At 44.3% G+C, this 24,973-nt stretch overlaps 1 protein-coding gene across 12 annotated transcripts in view; it reads right to left on the reverse strand.

Annotated features, from left to right (window-relative positions):
- Positions 1-347: 347 nt before the first annotated feature.
- ZNF366 (zinc finger protein 366) overlaps positions 348-24,973 on the reverse strand; it is a 268,862-nt gene continuing 244,236 nt past the window's right edge. For all 12 annotated transcript variants that reach the window (XM_039870188.1, XM_039870182.1, XM_039870187.1 and 9 more), the window contains 4 exons: positions 18,471-19,816; positions 15,973-16,164; positions 7,352-7,526; positions 348-4,344 (listed from right to left, as the gene is read on the reverse strand). In XM_039870188.1, coding sequence (XP_039726122.1) covers positions 3,809-4,344; positions 7,352-7,526; positions 15,973-16,164; positions 18,471-19,816 — 2,249 coding nt within the window. In that variant the 3' untranslated portion in view covers positions 348-3,808. The remainder of the gene's footprint in view (positions 4,345-7,351; positions 7,527-15,972; positions 16,165-18,470; positions 19,817-24,973) is intronic.

Consider the following 24,973-nt stretch of genomic DNA (forward strand, 5'->3'; position numbering starts at 1 on the left):
CATAGAGTACACTGCCTTTTGGCTGAATTTTATTCTATAAAGAACTTGCTGCAAGATTAAAGGCAATCTTGCCTATAACCTCCCATTTCCCCATGACACTCTTCCAGAACTAATTTTTCTGGAATTGGAAAAAAGAAGAGAACAAGGAAGATGTCACCTGGCTGCAGCTGAGTTGAGGGTCATTAATTCTTTCTGAAGCCTTGAGCGGGGTAGAATCCGACATCTGTGTCCCTGGGACTGAGACCCCGGCCAACGAGAACCACGTGAGCACAAGGGCAGGAGTAAGATAGTGACAATGGCAGCTTCCTTGCAAAATTTCAGGGTTTTTTGCAGATAATGAACTCAGCTTTTTCAACATGTCTTTATTTGCTTAAATTAACAAAATAGAGGTTACATGCTCTTTTCAGGTAAACTGCTTTTTCACGGAAGCAGAAAGCAATATTCACAACTTGGGTTGCTACACATTTGGAGTTCTAGTTTTTAAATAGCAAGCCAGAATTCTGTACAAAATCAACATTTGGCGTAATAGTGTCCAAATATGTGAAGGATTTGAAATGTTAGCTTTGTTACATTTTGTTCCAGCAAAGCAAAGATCACGATTCAAAACACGATGTTAATATTTTATTAAATGCCTTCAGGGCTTAATAAATACAGTATGCACGTTGGGCTTTCTCATGCAACTACTCATACAAATACACTAGTTACCCTTGTGGGGTTATGAAAGGTCAGCCTCAGTCTCATGAGCAGTGAAGACCAAAAATTTTTTTAAAAAGAAAGGATAAAAGAATCGGAAGGCAACATGAGGAGTTAATCATAGTCTGAATGAAAAAGATAAAAGTATGCCATCTGTCTGGTCAGTTGGTTAGTTCAAAGTGACAGTGGTCAAAAGCCTGGAAAGCATTTGGTAGTGACCTATTTTCAGGGTGTCACAATGAGATGAATGTCATGCTGTCCTGGCCCTGGAGCGTTGGTAACCTTGATGATTTCATCCTTTAGTTCTCTGAAGATGGCGCCAGGGGCTCCCCTTCAGGGCTGCACTCTGGTTAATCAGCTCACTCAACATGGTTGACCAGCCCTTCCCGGAGCTCTGTGCTTATGCATAGGTGTCCATATAACTTATCACACAAACTAGGGCATCTGAGAGTTAAGGTGACATGACTGGTAATTAATCTGAAACAACAGGTCTAAACCAGGGTTGTCCCTCAACAACATACAAAACCAACATTTCAACCTTGGTTCTCAAAAGGTCAGTGTATACTAACCTTGGAGTTAGACCTAATTAAATATCTCATACCCAGAATCAAGAACTAAAAACAGGCTTTAAAATATACTCTATAACATTTTTTATTACTTTTCCTAGGACCTTTTTTTCTCCCTCAAAATGACTTTTTACTTGGAAGGCTAACATATAAAACAGATGAAATTTGAGCCACTCTGAGTGATGTGGGCATGAGAGCTGATTGTTCTCCCTTTCCCCTTGCAGCTCTGGAGGTGCCTAAGAGGGACCTCTGGCTCCTCAATAGACAATGTGAGAACCACTCTTCTATACCATACTCTCACCATCTCAACATTAACTTGATCCTCAAACATCCCCACATAATTCTTTTTGGTTGGAAAAGACTAGAGCTTGCTAATCTAGATTTCCTGGTCTCTATTCCAGCTAGCCAGAGCCAGAACATGTTGGAAGTCTGCAGCCCTTATAGTAGATCCTCAACACATGGCTGCTGAAAGATGAATATGATACAGGACTCTAAGAGCTGATGACCTCACAGACTACTTTGTCAGCTTTTTGGGTGATTTCATCAGAGGCACTGATGAGCTATATTAATGATGAATAGAAGGCAAGTTGCTCTCTGAGGACTTAGAACAGATTCTTGGTCCAGAGTTGTGTTTGTAACTGCAGAAACCACAATATTCCCTTCGCCACCCCCTTTGCAGGTGCTCTGACATGGGTGGCAGTAGAAAACCCAAACAGCTTTAGCACTTCGTGATGGTGAGGCTGAGGTTAGGAGCTTTAAAAAAGGTGGCAGGAGAAATGCATCAGGGATTGACAAAGCACACAGGTGAATGATGAGAGCTAAATGAGGCCAACGGGGAAGCACCTTGGCCAAGAGAAAAAGCCAGCATCTAGCAGTCGGAGATGGGCCAGGTGTCCCAAAGAAATGTATTAGAAACTTTGAGAGGAGAGGAAGCAAAATAATAAACAGTACCTAGCTCTACAAATGAATTGAAACTACCAACCAAGAAGCAACTTTTTCATAAACACAGACACAGTACCAGAGAGTTACTGCTTATGGTCAGTCACATGTATGCGACATCCTGTCAGTACTGCTTTACTCGGCACCTGTGCTTAAGGAAAGCCTATCTGCTGGGTTTGACCCACCCATTACAGTCATTGTCACTCACCGAAATCATGATTCAAGCATCTAGGAAGAAATAATTAGTCACTATAGGCTGGCTATATATTTTTAAGCATATTAAGTGACCATAAACATTATAGGCATCATCTTCTAGTATAAAAAGTGTGTTTATACAGTGTGTTGTGTGTGTGTGTGTGCGTGTGTGTCCCCTGTGAGGCTCTTACAGAACAGGTAAAAAGCCTAAGTCAGCATTATGATTTCAAGGTCCCGTGCTCTCTACCTTAAAGAGTCTGAAGCCAGAAACAGAAACATTTATGGAATCCCTGGGAGGGGGTCCTGGGAGCCACTATTTTAGCCCAGTCAGCTTTCTCAGTCCTGGCTGCATATAAGAATCATGGGACAATCTGGAAAATAACCAACACTGAGGCTCCACTCTATAACAATTAAGTCAGAATCTCAGACCGTGAAGCCCCAGCATGTTATTTTTTAAAAGGCTCCCCAAGATGATTCTAATGTACGGGCAGCACTGAGAACGCAGCCCAGACTCTCCCTTACTAGTCATTAGCTGGTGGTTATTCGATTACTCCAAATAAGTCAGAACTTAGAGTTCGGGGAGAATTCCCTCCTCACTCACCCAGCTCCAGCACTGAGGAAAAATCCACGGCTCAAAGGTGACAACTTTTCCTGCAGCTGTTTATGGGACATGAGGCCTTGGAGCAAGGTCTCCAGGAGGTAGCTCTGCTCAGACACAGGGCGTTAGCCTGTAGACACTGAGTGTTGTTGGGCCATCAGAAAATATGCTCCGAATGTGACACCTGATGAAGGTAAATGGAGCGGAGCAAGGCAGACCCGGGCTGGGTTTCCCTTAGTCAAAATCACTCATTTTCTCTTGAATTTTTATCTTAGTTCTGCAACTATGTGAGAACATGCTTTTTAATAACTCACCCTCCTGTCTCATTCTGGCATTTTTGATTATTTAATAAAGGCAATTTTTACATATACTCCTACTCATTTTCATCTATCTGGAAAAATATAACTTTCACACATTCAACTAAATAGTCATTAATAAGGTAACATGTCAAGCACCATATTTTTGCAACTCGAAAAAAATTTACCATGTATTGCATATTAGTCAAAGAAAAATAGAATTTCTAAAAGCACCTTAGCATCAGCTTACAATCATATCTAGGAGAATATGTACAGCTTATTAGACTGGAAATGCATAAAATAACACTGAAGAAGACCCTGCAAGTGTGATAAAAATCAAGGGTCCCATGAACGACCTGAGAAGCATTTACATTATTGAGGACAGTCCCTGCTCATTTAGTCTGAGCCATTTGTGAAGATGTGCGCCATTCGCCTGTCTCCAGCAAATGATAGCTCATGCAGAAAGCTATATTTGAACTGCCTAGTTCTCATTTTCCAAATGTAATTCTAAAACTGCCCACTTAGATACCTAAAAGCACTGCTTGTTTTTCCATTTTCCTCTCCAGTAATTCTTTTAAACTCTCATCTCTGTGCTTGAAGTACAAGTAATCAGAAAAGGAGGCACCCCGCCTGGCGCTCTGGAGAGCCCTGAGGCTGGGACACTCGTCTCTGTGGGCACAGTTTCTCTCCTGGCCGCCCTCTGCTTCAGGGCTGTCCTTGCTCTTCTCCTCGTGTCCTTCCTCTAACATGTCCTCCTTCTCCTCCTCCTTTTCCTCCTCGCAGGCTTCCTGGCGCGCTCTGGGGGCTGGCTCGGCCTCGGTGGAGAGATCCCGCGGAGCGCGGGGCTGCCTGCTGTGGGAGGCCAGGCCAGGGCTGTCTGGCTCCACCTCGTAGCAGTTGTCGTCCTCCTCCTCCTCGTGGCAGGAGCTGCCCCTGGCGCTCTCCCCGTCCGACTGGAACGCCCTGCGCTTCTGGGACAAGTCGAAGGGCTCCTCCTGCTCCAGACTCCTCAGAACCCCCGCCGTCTGCGCCAGGGCAATTCTCCCCCTTCCCAAACCTGCCAAGGTAAAGGCAGCGTTCAGGTCGCTGGATGGTACCGGGAGCCATTTAGTGTAGTCTGATAACACATTTTTTAAAAAGATAAATTCCCAGAAAGGATGTGGAGATGGGTCTTGTCTCAGATGGAGTCTACATGGGAATGACCCCTTTGAGGTGATTTTAGCAACATGCACCAAAAGCTTAAAATAAGTATAGTTTTGACTTCGCGATTACACTACTGAGAATTTAAACTATGGAAACAGGCAGGCGAGTGCACAAAATGTTTGTGTAAGGATGCTCATCACATTTTTTAGAGCGAAACTGTAAAAACCACTTATTCAATGATAGAGGTTTGTTTACATAAATAATAGAACATCCATGCAATGAACTATGAGTAGAAGATGTAGAGACCTATTTATGATCATAAAAAGGTATTCTCTATATATTTTAAGTAAAAACATATATTTATTATATATATATTTATAGTATAGACCTATTTCCTTCCTTCCTTCCTTCCTTCCTTCCTTCCTTCCTTCCTTCCTTCCTTCCTTCCTTCCCCCGCTCTTCTCTCTGTCTCAAGAAATGAAAATGTATGTCAAAATCTCAAAAATGAGGTGATTTTGATATTTTTTCACTTCTAATGTATTTATTTGATTATTTTCAGTGGGCATATATTTTACCATAGAAAAAATAAAACAATGATACAGGTATTTTCATCTTGGAAAAAAATATATTTCATTTAAGGCCAAGGAGGCCACCTCATAGCTGGACCCCCTAAGCATAGCCAGAATAGAGAGGGCACAAAGAGGTCCTCTGAGGAATCCCAGAGCCCCCTGTGTCCAACTACAAGGGTCCCTGCTGTCGGGCACAGTGATGCGAGAGGGTTTCACTTTTAGTTTCAGTTTGAGGACCCTGTAGAGATGGATTTTTCAGCAGCCAATCGATCTATGGTAGTGCCCCACCTGGTGTGATCTGAAGGTCGGTGCCTATGGGGAACCAACACTCAGGCACCGAGGAACAGGTAGGGACGATTGGAGAGGAGAAATAGCAGCGACCAGAGCCTGCTGCACCACGGGAGAACCAGACTCCTGGGTCGGGGCACACAAAGGAAGCTGATGTCCAGCTTTGCCTGCTTTATGATAATGTCAGGCCATGAAGCTGTCTATAGCTCTTATCTTGTCAGGGGCACAGGGAGGATCTTTTTCATTTGGGGTATGCTTTTTGAGTGATTTCAAAAACTAAAGTGAAAAAATGCCAACATCTTTTGTAGATGAAAACATTGAAATTGTTGAAAGGCTGTTAAAAACTTTTAAAGCAACTCTCTGATACATAGCGATGCTCTTCATTTTTCCAGAAAAATGACAGAGCTGTTAGATGCCTTTTAGGATCTGAGCATCTATATGGAGTGAGTTTTAGTGACCAGGTTAGGCTTTCAGATGGAGGACTGTCTCATTGCCTTCTACATCTTCAGCCCTGGGGGCTGAGCAAACTTCACCTAGTCAGGAAAAAATCCACGCCTGGTTTGGGAAGTGGCTCAGACAATTGCAGATATAAAGAATAATTCAGGAGAACAACATTTGGGAATTGCCTTTGTTTTTCAAACGGAATTTTTTCAGCACTTTTGCAAAAACTCCAGACCTTGTTTTTTTGATGATGACAGTTCCCTGTCACCCAAGAGTCACTGTAAACTCAGTGGGCGTGGAGAAAAATCTGAACGCTGCAGTCATTCCGTTTCATGTTGTGTGTGCACACGTGTGCATCTTATTTATGAATATGCATGCCTATTTGACCACATCTTTTGTAAAAGGGTGGGAGAGATAGCAAACACAAATGAGTCACCCCATGTTTTTACCTAGTGTGGTGAAAACTGCCATTTGGAAGCCCAGTTCTGCCTTTGGATTTGCTGTTTGATCTTGAGCAGTTTATGTAACACCTCTCGGCCTTGATCTCCTCTTATATAAAATGAGAATTACACAGTCTACTTTGTGGAATTGTGGGAATGAACTCTAAAGTGTCTAGCCCTGCAGTTGGATCATACTAGTGATCAGAAAACAGCAGCCAGTTACTATGATTTTTGAAGTTACACATATGTATGTCTTCTCTCTCCAAAGACCTTTTAGAGGGCAAAGATGGTCTTCTCCCTCTCATCTCTGCCATGGCACATAGCACATAGCACACTGACTAGACAACATGCATTTACTGCCTATTTATTGAAGGATGGCCTGGTTAGGTGACTTAGGGGCATCCTGCTGAATTCAGTAGATCTGAAACGTGAACTCTTCACTGCTGAGGGCCCTGAGACTGAGAGAATAAATGAGGGAAGAACTTTTAATCAGTTCAGTTAGGGTTCAGTGGGGGAGATGTAAGCCCCTGCTGTGCACATGGGGCCATCAGCCTTACTGAGCAAGAAAACTGTCCTTGAGTATATATGGTTGTGAACAGGCAGAAGAGACTTAGTCTGCTACAGACACACACCTGCTGACAACGGAGCCTGCAGACCTGTTTTTTAGAAAGGAAAGAAAAATTGCATGCCCTCTATCAGCTGTGCAATGATGAGGATGCAATAAAGGATTTAGAGTCAAGAAGGTCTGTGTTCAAATCCTGACTCTGCCGCTTTTCAGCTGAGCAAGTTAATAATGTCCTGAAGCCTCAGTTCCCTCATCTGTAAAGTAGGGACGATAGAAGTTCCTCCAGCCTGAAGCTGCTGTGAAGAGGCAAGGAGGCAAGGCACCTGATGCAGTGTCTGGAACGAAGATTCAACAATGGTTCCGACTGGCGTCATTGCGAAGTTCTGATTTACTTTCTAGAATTCACTTTTACTTACTGCCTTCAGATTTCAGCATTATATTTGTTTTAGTGCCACTGTCAGCCTGCTCCTGCTACTCTGCTGTGGTCTTCAAAATGTCACTCCCTTTTCCACAATAAGAATAACCCCTCAGACTGAAGCCCCCCTAGAAACAAGGTCACTTCCCATTTCTTACCCACTGGCCTTGACAGCCTTGGGGGCTTTCTGGAAGAGCGATTACCTTGCGAATGGAGGCCCCGCTCCATGACCCCGTGTTTGACTTTCATGTGGCGAGTCAGGTTCCCCTTCAGGGTGAATTTGCTTGGGCAGTAGAGGCACTTGAAGGGTTTGCTGTCGGAGTGCAGGTGCATGTGGCCCATTAGGTTGTGCATCCGGTTGAATTCCTTCCCACACAGCTGTCAGAGACAGTGACAAGGAGAACACAGGTTACTCGCAGGCAGGGGACCGTGCCCAGGTGAACCCACACCCAGGGGTGCTGCTACTTTGGATTTGGGCATTTTAAGTTGCTTCCAAAGAAAATGTCCCTGTGGAAGTTGGGGAGGGGCTGGATTGTGTCCAGGCTCAGAAGTAAAGAAGTAGGAATGGATCACAGAGCTATTAAAGCTATTAAAGTGTCTTTTGAATACGATCTTTTGAAAGGGAGAAAAGCTGATCTGAAAAGCAATTGCTCAAAGTGTGCTTCACCTTCATAAAAACAGTTACAATTACTTGTTTAATATTTATGGAGCATTTACAATACAGAAGGCACTGTTGTAAGTCTGCCATGGAATATCTCACTTAGTTTGCACATCAATCCTATGAGATGAGTGTTGTTATCAACCTTATTTTGCAGATGGACAAACTAAGGGATTAAGATGAAGAGATTGGCCAAGGCACATAGCTAGTAGGTGCTAGAGCTAGGATAATGAACTCAGGTCATCGGATACCAGAAGCCACATGGTCGATCACCATACCACACTGTATCCGCACCCCGCCCCTGCCCCAATAGATCCTCTATTAGACGATATCACGCAATGCTTTTCTAATTTTTAAATTAGCTAATTATTGGAATGAATTTCAAAGTTAAAAGGAACAAAGACACATGTAAAGGAAGGAGTATGTCTTTTCTCTGTGTAGAGATTTGAAGTACTGAACATATTATCTCAGGCATACAAAAAGTAAACATGTTTTATTCATTTTTTGGTCATTTCTCTCATTTCCATCAAAGTGTAACGCATAATGGACAACAACAGCGGTTCTCCAACTTCTTTCAGAAGAGAAACTGGCTTAAAAGAATGGGTAGACCTAACAAATAGTGACCTTGGGAGATTAACCCAAAAGAATGCTGGGTGGTCAGTGAGAGGAAGCCAGCCTGGGATTACAAATCTGTCACAGATAATCCATGCATGGTTAACGAATGGTTGGTTCTGTATTTTTAAATGATTCAAATTGGAGGGATTTAAGTACTTTTTCACTTTTTACTTCTTTACTAGCAATAATGAATTCAGCATTCTGGTGTCCCATCCTCAGTATTCAGAGTATCTGCACACCACATTTATTTGGAAAAGGTGAACCAAGAGAGGAAAGGCTGAGATATTTGGTCTAATTTAAACATCCTCAGAAGCCCTACATGTGAGATATATACTTGCTTTCTTTTATTCTCAATAGAGACAACTTATTAAGATATAGCAACTTGTCATTCAGCTTGGCACATGTGTACGAGTTCTGGTAGAGTTCTATTTATTAGCTTAGTTTATGTAGTTCTCCATCCTGGCAAAGGAAAAAAAAAAAAAAAGCTTTGAATCTAGAGATTCTACATTAGGTATTTCCAGTTATGGGTCATTTTAGAAAAGGTATATCTCATTTGGTTCATAATATGGTTCCTGATTATTTGGATGATGTTGCAGCAGAAGATCTGAAAACAGCAAAATCCGTGAGTAGTTAAGCACAAGACACACAGGGGAGAGGAGCTAGGCCTAAATGGGTCTCACAGTCTTATAGGCCAGACAGAGAGAACAACTGGAAAGATGAGATGGGTACCTTCTTCACTTGGCTCTCATGAAGGAAGAAATTCCACTTTTAGTTATCTACGGTTGCTGAGGTATTAGAAGTTGGACTGGTCCAAAAGGGTTTTATAAAAGAGATAGAATTTTAGCCTAACTTTGAAGAATGTGTAGAGTGCCTTTGTTTTGACACAAGAATAAAGTTTTTTCATTAAATATTTTGGACACCTCATTCAACCTTAAACTACAGTCCAGGTAACTTTCACTGTTGCAACAGTGATCAACTGCTAGTTATCTCAGCTGCTGTGACTTTGGGGTCAGAGCAGATCCTGCAATTCACTTGCCCCAAGGTCCCACCTACCTTCCTCCTCACCTCCCCACTCCCCCACACAGAGGTATGCACACATCACAGTGGCTACCTCTGGGTATTTTCCACAGACTTCCTCAGACTTAGGTAAGCAAGTTTTTATGATCCTTTATCATAGCAGTGTGTTTTTATATTTTAATGTTTTTCTGGCTCAATTCATTCACTACCGAACTTCCTGGGACATTTCAGGGGTATATAAGGACATTAGGACATTAAAATAATATTGTTCCCTGAAGTCAAGGCCTATAGCCTCAGGGTAGGTCCACTGTGGGACATGATTGGTCAGTTATATTATCTAATGTATGCTTGGTAAAGAAGACTGATTTCTGTGCTGTTGGTAAAATGTAATTTTTATGTACCAGAGTTATCCTTCATGGTTTATGGTAACCTACTGGGCCAGCCAATGGAGAGCTTTCCCAGGGCTCAGTGGAGATGCATCGACTGTAAAAGATGTTCGGGACAGTAAAAGGTGCCTAGACCATCTTCAGATGGTCTTTGTGGCTAACCTCAGTATCAAGCAAAAGAGTACATACATAGTAACACTTAATAAATATCTAAGTTTTTTTGTTGTGGGAATAAAAGAACAAGTCAGGAAAATATCACTATCCCATGTAAAAATTCCAAAAAGCAGCCATCACCAACTCTGCTCCTTTCCCCACTATCTTGTGTATAACCCTATACACAGTAGCGTGTAAACCAAAATCCTCAGTGGCAGAAGAATAGAAACAATTAACTCAGGACCCGAGGTACTAGGACACCATTCACATTTCAGTGGTAGGCACTCTTAGCTTCTTCCTCTCAGCCCCTGACTCTTCCATAAAGCCCTTTAGTTCTTATCAGAACAACTGGCCTCTTCGCCTTTCTCAGCATATTGTCCTTACGTGACAATACATGAGTGTACGGAGATATTTTGTGTCAGTGAAATTCAGAGAGTGGCCTCTCAGTCACTGTTAGTGAAGAGGAGCCAGAGAAAGAAGATTGGGTCAATTAACAATGGCACCCTTGGGTGGGGTTTGAGATATGAGCTCTAAGCAGAATTGCTGTAGTGGAGGAGGGAAGAAGAAAGGCTGAGAAAGAGACCCAAACTCTTGTTCTTTCTCCTGGAAAAAGCAGACATCTATTTCAAGGCCCCCTTTAATCATGAGGTATGAGGCTCAGAGCTTGCCCGAGTCAATATTTGCTGAATCATCTTCTGCTAAGTTCTACGAAGATTAAAATAGGGGCAGGTGTTGGTACAGGAAGCTGCTGGTGTGGTGAGGACTCAGATGTCATCTTGCAGACGGTCAGCTCAGTCATTCTAATGAGGGGCCTTACTGTGCCTGACATAAATCTCAGCTGGTCCATCGATACTCATTTTTATACCTATTTTTTAAGAGGGAGGTGGACCTCAACATTTAATAGAAAATTGCAACGAACGTTTTGAACTGTCCTTTACAAAGAGGTCGCACAGATCATGAAGTTTTGTGATGGCAGAGCAGAGAGGTGATGGTGAGACCGCAGAGGAATAGAGGACTTGTTCCATTTTCTGTTCTATAAAATGTTGATGATAATAATGGTTTCTTATGAAGGGTGTTATAAGGATCAAATGAAACAATTCATGTAAAGGGCTTGGCAAATAGAGCTCAATAAGTATTAGCTTTTATTACTATCATTATCATGTACACGGTAGACTCTTTTACATTCCAGGAATAGGAATAGGAAGATCTTTGAAGATGAGGGTGCTGTCTTTTTAAACCATGTTATTTGGAGGAAATATTAAAGAAAAAACCAAGTGATGAATCCTTTGAGTAAATATCTGCCAGGTTACTTGAGGCATAATAGAAGTAGAAGCAGTTGTGCCTAACCCAGCACTGAAAAATGTGGACAGAAAGAGAAGATTCAGCCTAGATTGCAGGCTTTGGGAGAGCCCATTATCTGGCTCCCTGATCACTAGTCAGCCCTTTAGACAGCCAGCAGGTGCCCTGTTCCTCATCTTCATAGGAGTTCCAAACTCCAGCCTCCTCATGCCCCTTCCCTTCCTGGCCCAGGCTCTAGAGATGTCTCAGGCACCTCCCCATGATCCCCAGCGACAATGCGGATAGCCAGAGCCACCAAGAAGTTAGGTCAGTTTTGTGCAGAGACAGGGAAGCCACAGGGCTATGGCCAGAGGCCCACAAAGCCAAGAAGAGGCATGCTATTTCTTGCCAACCAGCCTGATCTGAGCCTGAGGACTGAGATGCACCAGGAAGCCTGTGTTTTCCTATTCTTAGAGAAAAGGTCAAAAAGCTGCAGCCTGCAGCTGAGGAGAATGGCCTCCGCTAAGCTGCCCTTCCCTTACATTCTTCTCTCTCTCTTTTAATAAGAAGGGTGTTCCTTTCCTCAAAGAGAGAGAGAGAGGGAGGGAGGGAGAGAGAGACTGTAAACTGTCCAAGAGGGCCGTGAGAAAACAGGAAGCTTTGAAAAGTACAAGAGAAAGCAAGATGAAATCTATTTGCAGGCGGGCCCCTGGGGACATGTGAGGCATTGTTAAGCAGGCAGTTCATACAGCTATATCCTTCCTTCTGCTGAGGAGGGCTTTGCTGCCAAAAGGCTGCTTGCTATCTGGTCACTGCCTTAACCCCCTCAATGCCAGCCTGAGAACCCTGGTCCCCAGTTCTGGGTCCCTAAAAGTCCCCACCTGGTTTCTCCCCAAAGAGGCATCCAAGAGCTGGAGGGAGAGATGGAGCCTGTTCGGTGGAGGTGGTGGGGACTTTTTTCAAGGAGACCTCATCCGCTTCTATCAGCTCTGCCCTTAGCCTTCAGGGCTCTGTTTTAGACCACGCTGCAGATGACCTGGTGATTCATAACTTAGGCAGCTCCCGGCTTCACCCATCTCAAAGGAGAATTTGTCCCGGAAATTCTGGATGGCTGCTTTTCCTGGACAGGTTTTCCAAAGACGGCAGCTGGTTCTTTGCTTTTATGGAGTGTGGCTGCTACGAGGATAGCATCCAAATCCACCCCTGCATGCTTACGCAGAATCTGGGAAGCATCTTTCTGAAAAAGGGCTTAAGTCTATAGGCACAGGTCTCTGGAGAAGCTCCAGCTGGCTCCAAGAAGCAAGGACTCCAGAAGTCGAGCCAATAGCAAAAAGCCCAGAAGGGCAGTATTTTTTTATATTAACCAAAAAAAAAAGAAAAAAAAAAAGAAAAAAAGAAAAAGAAATGAAAAAAAGAAAAAAGAAAGGAACATGGAATGGAAACCTTTCCTCTCCTCTAATTTTCCATTCTATTGTTAATGCTTAATCCCATAGCGAATGAACTTTGCTGCTTGTTGTGGACAGCTGTTTCCACTGAGCCCAGGGCCGGAGAGAACCAGTTCATGTTGCAACAGGAGGAGGGGTTTATTTTAGGAAGGATTTTTAGTGGTGAGAGTCCCAAGAAATTAGAATTTGTTACTTAAAGAATCTCCCTTTTTTGCAAGTTTTAGAGTAAAGGAGACAGAGCTAACTCATGGAGTATGGCGAGAGCAAGGCCTGTACTTTTTTTTCCAACAAGTCAATCATATGAAGATGATAAAGCCCAGGTTTAGCTGACTGGGCCTCTTTTCCACCATCACTGTGCAGCCAGCCAGCCACTTATCTCTGCTAGCTATAAATTGCACAGTGATAAGCAAATGGCCCTCCATTCCTCTCCCTACTCCCTCCACCCAGGGCCAGTTTTTAAGAATCCACACAAAATAGATGGGAAGCAAAGTCCACAGGACACCATCTTGAGATGGCCCACCCCACCGTGGGATCTGGAGCTACTTTACCAACACAGATCCCCATTACATAATCTATAAAGTCACGCATGCTCTGAAATTCTTTTGAAATGAAGAAGGGTGATGGTAGGAAGAGGACAACAAGCAGGGTGGCACTTTGCAGATATATGGGAACAAATAGAGGAAGAACCTGGCAGTATGCTTTTGGCACTTTCCAGGAGACTGAGGGTTCTTGATCAAGGTGACCAACACCCGTTCTTGTTTCAGAAATGTTTAAGAATGGAGATGGGCCACCTAAGTTTGACAAAAATACTCTTTTTGTTCTAATCACAGATACACTTTCTTAAGCAGTGTGGGCTGGTGAGGGAACCTACCCGCCAGGAAGAAAAGATTTTTGCAGATAGATAACCAGTCCAATGCCATGCCAATCTTTCATTGGAAAATATAAACTGTGCATTGTTTCAGAATTGGCATTTCATGCTACGAGCCCTTCTTTTATGGGAGCCAATGATGTGACCAGACATCCAGAACCTAATGTACCCTCAAGAATAAGTCAAATTGAGTTTCTGAACCGTAAAGTTGACCATCAGATGCCATCTGGACCATGCGTGGTGCACTATCACTAGAGTGGAGGAGGAGGGGGCAGTTGTTCATGAGCGGAGGCCTGAAACATCAAGCTAGGCTGGCTCACTGCATTATTGAAGGCTGGTTGCACTACATTGTATAGTCTTCTATGCACTGGTACCAGAGAGAATCTTCTAAATCTTCAGAAACCACCTGGTCCAAGAAATCCTCTAGGTCTCTCTGAGGCCCTTGAAGTAGAGAAACAGAACTGCCTCTGTGCCTCCAAATCATGCCTGCAAGCCCCTTTCCTGTATTGGCTCTGCCCCCTGACATATTCCTCTGTTTCAGAGACGTTTTCTGCACGGTTTGCCCACTACTGCTGGACCTGAATTGATGAGGTAGAGGTAGGAGTTGGTTGGACTGGACAGATGTGAATTTTTAGGGGACTGCAAACTATGCAATGGCTCCCTTCATGTTTTAACAATTTTATGTGCTATCTACCACCAGTTGATAAGATAAAAAATACAGTACATGCTCAAAGTCCAAAAGGAAACTCAATACAAGGAGTGAAGAGTGGCAAAGAGCTCCTGTTAGCACCACCATTATAGGAGACAGTAAACCCCTGTCAGGTGGGAACAGCTCTGTTAAAAGTGAAAGGCTCATGGGGCTCAGTGAGGTGGGAAGGCAATCAAAAACGTGCCTGAAGAGAGAGAGAGAAGAGGTGGTCTGTGGCGTCCATTGTCTCATGCAGCCAAAACTAGCTTCATGGGTATGCAACTTGTGCAGTCCCACAGGCCCCAAAACTCAGAAGGGTCCTGAGTTTGGTGTAACGTCCTTCTTGAAATTCTCCATAACATTTGAACAAGGGGCCCGACATTTGCTCCTTGTACCAGGCCCATCCTGCATGCAGCTTCATCCCCCTTCAGCTCAGATGACCCAAGATGGACATAAATTGACTTTCAAACCATTGGAAACTTGAAGGAAAGGAGGGGAAACACAAGTAGGTGGCAGGAAAAGGGCTGGAGGGAGAAACCTCCTTCCCCCACCTCCGGAGAATGCCCACACAGGTCTGGGGAAGCTCTGGTTCCTGACCCTTCTCACCCCGTCCAGGACTGGCCAACACCGGAAAGAAGTCAGCTTCACAGGGGGTTCCTTCAAGTGAGGAGACACATTGCAGAGGATTAAGTCAGGAACAGCCCCTAGAAGCAGGGCACCCTACTTTAGAAATAGGGATTGACTGAGAATATATTTGGACCCTGTCAGACATGCAGCAACAGAGAGAAGGAAAATTTCAAACAGAAAGGCTGTAATGATATATCTGAGTGTGGTGATTTCCCTCTTCTTCTCCCTCAGCCCCTCTCCTCGTGACCGGGGGTATCATGGCTAGCACATTCCTCGAATGAAACTACCCTATCCTGAGCGAGATTCCTTTTCATTTTAGAAGTGGAGAAGGAAAATGATGTGGGATGGGGAGGGACAGCGTGGGAAGCCCAAACATTTCTGAGTAATACCAGTCAGTGTCTTGGGTTTTACAAATCTCCAGCTCACATGTGATCTCAGCTGATGAAATAAAAATCCAACCAAGTTAATGTGACACAGATTTTAACAAAGACACTCCACGGTCCTTAGGAATCAATGAGAAATGCTTCAGATGACTGTGCTCACAGTTATTCCCCAGTCCAAGCAAGTACTTCTGAGGTCATCCAAGGGCCGATCTCAGAATCTCTTTCATCCTCTTTAGGAAACCTGCCCTCAAATTACACTGCTCACCCCAAGTGTCAGGGGAACAGGAGGATGTGATAGAAGCTTCTCTGACTCCTTTCTGTGTTCTACTCTTTGGCCTGTAAGGGGAAGAGGGCTACATCGGATTATTCCTTGCTAGAACAGGATCACATCATATCACCTTCATCCTCTGATAAACTCATTCCCTGAATGAGCCTTCCACCCTCAGACCTCCCCTACTGGCTGCCTCCCTCCCCTGGGCACTGGTTCCACAGTGAGAGGGCAGGCTCCTTAGAGGCCGGCTGAGGGCTGCTGTGAGCATAGGTGCGGTGGAAAGAGGGACAGAGCAGCACATAGACTTGGGGTTGGTCATGGACCTACTCTGAGCCTCGGTGGCCCCACTGATGAAATGGAGACTCTTCCCCATTAGGCATTTGTACAACCCTCAGAGTCCTTCATTTCTGCACTCTCCCAGGGGCCCCAGCCCACCTTGCATTTGAAAGGCTTCACATCAGAGTGAACGATCATGTGTGCCTTGAGGGTCTGTTTCTGCACAAAACTCTTGTAACAGAGGTGACATTGGTAGGCCCGGATGTTGGTGTGGATCAGTACGTGTCTCTTCATGTTGGCCAACAGAGTGAACTCTCGTCCGCAAATCCCACACTTGTGCTCCTTCACACCCTGGAGGGAGGCAAGATTCAAACACCAAAGGGAATGTGGTTAGCAGGTAACACGCTTTCACCAGCCTTCTAGCCTTCACTTTTCTCTCCGCCACATAAATCCACGAAGAGCTTGGTGATAGATGTCGAGTTCCGAATGGTGTGGCTTGAGCTTTGTTAAATTGCTGTTTTGTTGAAAAGTGTTGATTACATCATCTTTTTTTCTTCTGAAAACCATAAACTACCCGGACTGTTAGAGGAAAAGAAAGCTATTGCTTTTGTTGTTCCTGCTGTTGCTGAGGTTAATTCCACAGCAACAGTTCCCAAGGATTAACAGGATTTGGGTAAGAGCACTGTGGGATGATATGCAAAATGAGTCTATAATCTGGCTTTCATGATAATGAAAAAAATAAACTTCCTAAACTGATAATATTATTCCCTACATAAAAACCAGTGTTCTCTTGAGTTCTCATTAATGAACTTGAAAGTCCCAGAACAACAACTTATATCTACACGTCAATAAATTACAACTTGATAATCACCTCTTAAGATGGTCTCCTGGGTCCCCACAGGCCACAGTGACCTCTGTGTATTGTGTGATTTGGGTATGGAATCTCCTCTAAGCTGGCTTCTGTCTTATGAAGAAATTTGGGGGAGGACAGCTTTCTGAATTAGAAAACAGGATAGAAGGAGGTTTTCTAGTTCCCTAGCTGTTTGTGAAGAAGTGTTTGAATACTTAAGCATCGATACCCTCAGTTGAAAGCATTTCCAAGGACTCACAGCATAAGTAGAGTATTAGCTAATGCTGACTACCAATGCTTCCTTGAAAAGGCCTTTGCAAGAGATCTTGACCCAGAATGACTTTTTGGAAGGAAAACTTAGAGAACCATGGCATTAAAACTAAGGTAGTACAGGTTTAGAACAAGTTGCTTAGCTAACAACTGTATTGTTCTATACACCCATATTGACTGGTATCCATAGTGACCTATGGTGGGAGGGCTTCCATGCTTAGCTCTGATTGTCTCTGACTATATTTCCATTTCTTTAACTTGGGACATGGTAGAAAATTACTGCTCCTCAGTTTTGGTGAACCCATGGCACTAAAGGGTGAGTTCAGGTCTCTGCCCAGCCATTTACTGGCTGTATAACCTAAGACAAGTCTTGTGGCCTTTCCTGGTGAAGGCTTCCTCATCACAAGATCAAATGGTGGGTCATGAGAACCCAGGGACTCTTTCCAGCTGGAATGCTCTCAAGTCTAGGTGATTGCAGATGAGTATGGATTTATGTTAATGAAGAGATCTAAATTTTAATGCCCTTCTAGAAGATGAATTTTAAAAACATGTTGCATATTCAGTGAATTTAAAATTATGAAATTAATCAAAACTATTTTCTTGATGGGTTGTAAAATTTACTTCAGCATCTTTCTTCTCAAGATTGCCTCTATACTTGGCTACGATCTAGTTGTCCTGGGACCAAGAAGAAGTATCTGCTTAACACTGTTATTAAAATTCTCTAAAGGGAATTCTAAGTCCAAAGAAAAATTCGCACGTGGGCTGGCCTAGACCCCAAGTAAAAGGGAGTGTGGACACGACTTTGCGGAGCAAAGGAAGCTGCTGTGTCTCTAATAGGATTAGTGAAGCAACAGAGGAGAAGCCTGCAGGGCTTATTAGGGATGAGGGTAGAGAAGAAGCACTGCAGCCAGCAAGGCAGGGGCTCCCCTGAGGGAAGCACAGGCCCTGGCGGACCTGGGCCAGACTCTGTTCCCTGAGCGCACCTGCATATGAAGCAGGTCTCACAGTTGAGGAAGAAAACAGCTCAAAATGTGGCCACTGCTTCAGCAGCAAGAGACCAAAAGAATTCTCTAGAAAAAGGCTCTGATTAGTATATCCCAGGCACAGAGCTGGTCTTGGGTAGGTAGGGCCTGATGACACACTCAAGCTAGTATCCCGGATAAAATTTCCAGAAACAGAATTTTAGGGATTCTAGGAGGCTAAAAAGCAACAGCACAGAGACCAGCTGTTTCCTTCATCCTTCCTCACCTCCTCTCCAAACAATCCACATTATTTATTTCTAGGCCCATCTCAGACTCTTAGAAGGCTGGATGGGAAATGACTTGATTGCTAGTCTCTTCATTCTCCCCCATTTCAAGGTGAGGAAGGACATGAAGGGCTCAGGGAAGGGAAGCCCCTTGCCCAAGGTTACACATCTCCTGTCAGAATTAGCCAGCAGCGCAGGTCTCCTGGCCCCTCATCCCCAAGGCTCTGCTCATTTCCCCCCTGGCCCAGACCCCAACTCCTCCCCGCGCCATCGTCCCAACGGGCTGAGTACCTTGTGGGTGAGGGAGTGCTGCTTGAGGTGGTGGGGCTGCACGAACTCCATGCCACACTCGGAGCAGATGTACGGCCGGATGTCCTTGTGCTTCATCATGTGGTTCTGCAACTGGCTCGGGTACTGGAAGGTCTTGTCACACTCGGAACAGTTGTACTGGATAGGGCCCCGGTGCGTGGTGAGGTGCCTCTTCAGCTGGGCCAGTGTGGGGAAGTCGAGGCCGCACTCCACGCAGATGTTCTCCCGCCCACTAGCGTGCTTGGCTTCGTGGGCCTTGAGCTCACTGGGGTAAGCAAAGCCCCGGCCACACACGCGGCAGTTGTGCGGCTTCACCTCGCTGTGCTGCATCATGTGGCGCTTCAGGTGGCTGGTCTGTGTGAAGGCCTTGTGGCACACCTGACATTTGTGGGGCCGCGTGCCCTGGTGGGTCAGCATGTGGGTGTGCAGATGGCTGAGCTGCTTGAAGAGCTTCCCGCAGCGGGTGCACGCGTGCGGCTTGATCCCGCTGTGGCCCAGGATGTGAGTCACCAGGTTGTACTTGGAGGTGTAGGACTTCTCGCAGTTGGGGCACTGCCAGCGCTTCTGTGCCCCGCCCACATCCACATAGTAGCTGTCATCGATCTGCACGTTCACGTCCACCCTCTCCACCTTCTGCTTGGTCTCCTCGCTCTCCTGGGGCTCAGCCTTGCGGGACAGCTGTGGGTCTGGGGGCTGCTTGGGCAGGAAGGTGTGCCGGCTGAAGGGGAAGGGGGAGGCCGAGGGCATGAAGAAGGGGAACATGAGGCCCGGGGGCACTTTAGGGTAGTAGGGGTAGGGCGTGGGCAGGAACGGAGCGGGTGTGGGCTGGGGCCACACGGCGCTGGGCTTCACGGGCTCCTGCTTGACGGGTTTGCCCCCAAAATGCTCCAGGGTGCGGTAGAACTGGAAGCCCACGTTGCACAGGTCGATCATTTGCGAGTCATACTTGGGGCGTGGGGGCTGCGGGAATAACAGAGGGAAGTTTGTGGGGCCGTGGTTTTTGCTGTCCTCGGAGTGGAGGGCAACAGCGGCTTCTCCCTCTGGGTGGTTATAGGGCATCTTGGTGGGCACGCTCTTCCGTTTCCGAGACCCTCCTCCTTCGAAGACCCCTGGGAATCCGTCTAGGTCTCCGGGAGGAGGTTCATACCGGAACTGGGAAAAAGGCCCCCGGAGGGCTTCTGGGAAAGGGTGTCTTTGGGGAGCTTTCCCTCGGGAAACCACTGGCTGCAGGCAGTGGGGAAAGGAGGGGGCCCTTTTCACACCCAAATTGAAATGCACATCCTCGTCTTTGATCATCTTCATTTCCTTCTGCATCCTTGGCAATTTTCCTTTAAAGAGAAAGAAATGGGTTTTTGTTTTGTTTTGTTTTGTTTTGTTTTATTTTTGTTTGTTTTATTATTAAAAATCCCCTTTTCCATTAAGGTTTTGGCTAGATGTCAGTACTAATTTATTAAGAGTAATGTTTGTTTAATACTGACCCTCATTTACTCTAAGGTTGTTCAAAATAACTCTGTGTTTTCCCCTTACAAACCCAGTTACTAATGTGGAGAGCACTGGCCCCTTGGAGTGGGACCTTAGGACTCCAGTGTAAATCCTCAGCCAAAGAAGCTTGGGGGTTGAGGAGCTGTGGGAGTGAACTGGATTGGGAAGAAGAAACCTGAGAACTTGTTGCACCATTGTCCTCACTTAAGATGAGGGTACCAAGGTGCAGAGAGATGAAGTGACACCCTCAAGTCCTACAACAACTAGTGTAGGTGTCAGAACTGGGGCACGTTCTGCCGCAACTTTTCAGCCTGAGATGCAATTGCATGTCTTTTAGGTTCTTTTTTCTCTAAGGGAACCAATGATTTTCACTGCTTCTCTCTGTCTTGGGGCCTTTGCTGCTGGAAAATGGGGATATTCAGGGCCACGTAGGAGATGGGACTTGAATGCTTAACTCAGATCTCAGCTTTATGAGTATCCACCCCAAGCAAAGTACACTGCTGGGGTATAATGAGTGGACGAGATTGATGTGATTAAGAAAGGCATATAACCCAATGTTATAAAGTCACCTTGATGATTTATGTATCCAAATCTTCCACATGAAGCAACTTCAGGGGAAAAATTCCAAGACTGTGAGTGAGTCCCTTAAACAGCACTTGCATCTCCCCTTTCACAAAAGTGTGAGTAAAACTCAGCCTTTGGTAACTCCTGCGGTGCCTGACATTTCCCTGCTGAGCCAGTTACTAAAGCCTGGAAGAGTCTGTGGGGCCAGAGTCTAAAACAGGAGCCATGCTTCCTTTCACATGTCTCCTTGTCATTTTTCTATCTTCTTCACACAGACACTGGTGGAGAGAACTAAGTGACTGCCTCCACATTTCCAGGGAGAGCCCTTTTTACCCAAATCCTCTGAGTTTGAATGAGATTGGTTCCTTTTGCTCATTAGAAGATTCCTCAGAGCCAGTTTCTCTGGCCAGGTCTAAGGCCTGGCCTCAGGTCTCTGGAGACACAGGGTCCTGGACTAACTCAGGGTCCTGGCCCTCGGCAATGGTTACATACTGAGCAGTACAGGTTGAGGGTCGCAGGGGTGAGAGGACCAACAGCTTCCAGTGGTTTTCTGTAGTCCTTAGTGAGGCAAGCTCAGTTTTTACAAGTACCTAGATATTCCCAAATTGTATGTGTCTTTATGAAAGGTTTGACAACTACAGCACAATTAAAACAAAAATGGGCTTTTGCACATTGGATTATCAATTCCATACACAGGCGATCCAACCGATAGAAAAAATATGTGCCCTTATCATGTGAATATTTGGGCACTATTTAAAACTGTTATGTGAAAGTGTCAGAGAAATGACAAATAATATCTATTAATCTTTGCTTTGCGTTTATGTGACAGGGAAGAGAGCCCTGGTTTGTCTTCTTTCCACGGGTTTGGGGCTTAGTAATTAAGAGGGAGAGCTTGCGTGTCCAGAAAAAGGGAGGCCAAGGCCTGTGTTCTATCCTTCTGCTTCTTTCTAAAATTATTACCTATATGTTAGATGTTCTACCAATGCCGCCTTAAGAACCAGGCACCTGTAGTAAGTGCAGTAGGAGAATGAAATGTCTAGCTTTATAAGACTGGGAGGGGTGTGGGAAGGGCATTGAAATGAGGGGAGTGGTGCTGTCACTATTGAAAGGACTAGGACAGGATGGAGAGGGCAGAGGCTCTTGGATGGTTTTTCATGTTTACTAGATTGTCTCTTTGCCCTAAATTCACATGGAGTTAAGGAGATTATGGCTCTGCTCCAAGAATTTGTTGCATCTATAGAAATAATTGGCTTTCAGACTAGGCAATGTGTCCAATTGAAATGGAGGAAAAGTGGCAGCTCCTTTCTCTGGAATTTCATTTTGGCCATAGTTGGTTTTATACCCTCTTCCGAGATAAGATCCTATTTGCAAAAAAGGCTGCTCAGACTGGAGACAACTCTTCCAGGCTACAAGCGACTGTGGCAAACCATAGCAGAAACCATCCAAATGCGAACTGGTTGTCTGTTTTATTCTGATCTGTTTAAATGAGGCAGTGATTCCTACTTTATATTAGAGAGCTTGATTGGAGAATTAATAAAGAAGAGCCATGTCAGAACATGTGTCAGAACTTATTGATTTTTTTTTTTTTGCATATTTTATTGTTAAGTATTTGAAAATGCTTGGCTAATGATGTCATACCTTTATGCTATGTTTTGTATCTTATGCTGGAAAGCAACTTAATTGTAAAGGACTGTTATCACTAATTTTGAAACTGAAGTTATTCAATTTAAACACATTTGCCTTTGATTCATATTTTTGTTTTTTATTGTGACACAGTCTACTAATTGACTCAATATATCAGGAGTGATATTTGTAATATAATGTTATGTTCAAAAGCATATTTATTTTCAGTGTTTACATTTTTATTTTCTCATCATTGTCTTGGTATAGCAAAGAAACATAGTTGAACAGAAGAAACGTGGTTTTTTTTCTTTTTTTTACATAAACGGCAGAATTCTGTCCTTCAAACACAGAGACTTTACATATGTACATTTTAATTTTCTCCCTATTTTAGTATGATAAAAATTTTCCCCCAGTTTCTGACTTGTGCATATACACACCCCACACCTAAATTAGTAGTTATTAACTCAGGAGATTTAAAAAAGCATTGGGAAACATCCATGGACATTTTCCCAGATCTTTTAAACAGCAGTCCTCTTTTGCATAAAGATCTTAAGAAGCACTGCCAATCCTTACAGAGGTCAAAAAGAGCTAGATCTGTTTCCTCTCAGCCTTCTTGAGAGATAAATCAGCTGTAGTTGCTGCTATTTATTAATATCCCTGTCTTCTGAGCACAGGGTGTTAAGGACAAGCCATAGGGGGTAAAATAAAAGAACCAAAAAAACAAATCTATATTGGGGAAGGGGGGTTTGAAGAGAAGAGCAGGGAAAAGACATCTTATTCAAGAGGTAATTTATCTTGAAACCAGTCAACTTAAAAGTCTGAGCAGCCTGTGCAAAAATATTAATAGACTCCTAGAGAACCTCAGTGTGTGCCACCCATGTGCTCTCCTCTATTTCTAAAAGTAGGTCCACAGACATCCATGACAGACATGGGATTCCTATGCAAGAGGCAGGAGAGGCTTGGGGGCAGCAATGATGCACGTGGGCAGGGCAGGCAGCGGGCAGGGGAGCTGCTGGCCCTCCCCTAGTCAGTAATCTGCTGGCTGCTCCCAGAAAATCAGCAGGTTGTAGGATAGTTGCCCACCAGGACATGCTAAAACAAGAAGCAAAAAGAAGTAACTGAAATTGTAAAAGTAGATAGATATGGGATAGTGGAAAGAGCATTGGTTTGGAGCCTGAGGATCTGGGCTTGAATGTTGGCTTTGTGTTGGCAGCTATGGAAAACTGAGCAAGTTAATTTGGGAGTTTGATTTTTCTCATCCATGAAATGGGGGTGGTGGTGGTGGGATTTCCACACTGGGTTGTTGGAGACTTAAAATAGAGTGTGTATGTGAAAGTGTATTAAAAACTAGACAGTGTGGTGCTCTTGAGGGGTAAGAAAGAGTGGGCAGGAGAGGAGGGCTGAGGTAATGATCAATGGATCAGTGCTGACTGACATCATCTCTGTTTTCAAAGCTGAAGCTCTTGTCACCATTGACTGGTATTTGGACCTCTGTTTTGCAAGTTCAAAACCAAGACTTTGCCCATTTACCTTGAGTTGGTCTTGTCCTGCAGTGAAGGTGAACCACAGTTAAAGAGGCCAGTGGGTAAGGCCAGGGTGAGTTTCTTCATTCAGTGTGGAGATGAACTTTCTAGTTTACGAATACTCCTCATCCCTTCTCTATGGCTGTCTTTTCTCTTATGGAGATATTTTCAAGCCTACATTAATAACAGATCACTTTGGTGAATGGGGACAAAAGGGATCTTGTGAGTTATCTCATCTGGTTTATAGGAAGCTGAAAAATTGCCCCTAGTCTCATATCGAAGGTCACTTTCCTAGAGACAGGAGGACCTGTTTGTCAAACCCAAGGTCTCAGACACTAGTATAGTGCTGGATCAACACTGGCTCTTGCAATTCCTGCTAGACTTTACGGGCAGGGACTGGGTCTGTTTTATTACTGCCGTGTTTTGGGTCTCTAGCATGGTGCCTGGTGTAAAGTCAATGCTCAGTAAACTGCTGTGGAATGAGAGAAGGAATGAGTGGTTCTTGTTTTTAAAGTCTCCATATGGAACTTTAAAATATATGATTTTATCTTACATCATTTAGACTGCAGGTGACTTTTGGGATGTGCCTAATCAGATCAGGAGCACACTCACAAATTCTCAGGTAGTTATTTTGGGAAGAACTCAACATGCATACTTTGTGTATGCTGTTGCTTACCCTCCTCAGTTTCCAAAGGCAACATTCTCTGAGTGGACTTCGGATTTGAGATAAGTCCTAAATCCCGGCTCCACTAATGCTAGGGAGCCATCCTCAAAGTGCCACAAGGTTCTGCAACCAAGTCAGAAAAAAGATGCCTGAAAAGTACAATGAGCAGTAGGAGATAGAAAGAAAGATCCCTGGATTGAGAATGTGAAGCATAAGCCAAGAGTGGGTAGTCTCCCTGTACCCTTCCACCCAGAGGAAATGTTTGGGAAGTTAGTAGCAGTCGACCCTTTGTACTAATGTGGGGATGGGGAGGGAGAGGCCTAGAATAATCATACATTTTTATTGCCCTGGTCAGAGAATGTTCTAAGTTCTTGGCTTTCTTCCATGTATAACCAATCGCTAAACCCAATAGGCTCCACGTCAGGAAGCAAATTGTTTGAGGAGGAAAATATCAGGTTGATCTGTGTTAGCGGAATCTGGGACTCAAGATGTCGTCTTAAACAGGTATTATCCATGAAAATTAGTTATGAGGAAATGGGGAATGTATGTATTTTAAAAACAAAAACAAAATCTCCTCTTTGAACCATGATGACCAATTAGAAATGCAAAGCCGAACTAATATGAAACTA

Source organism: Pteropus medius, unplaced genomic scaffold, assembly GCF_902729225.1.
Source record: "Pteropus medius unplaced genomic scaffold, Ma_sr-lr_union100, whole genome shotgun sequence".
Classification (NCBI taxonomy): Eukaryota; Metazoa; Chordata; class Mammalia; order Chiroptera; family Pteropodidae; genus Pteropus; species Pteropus medius.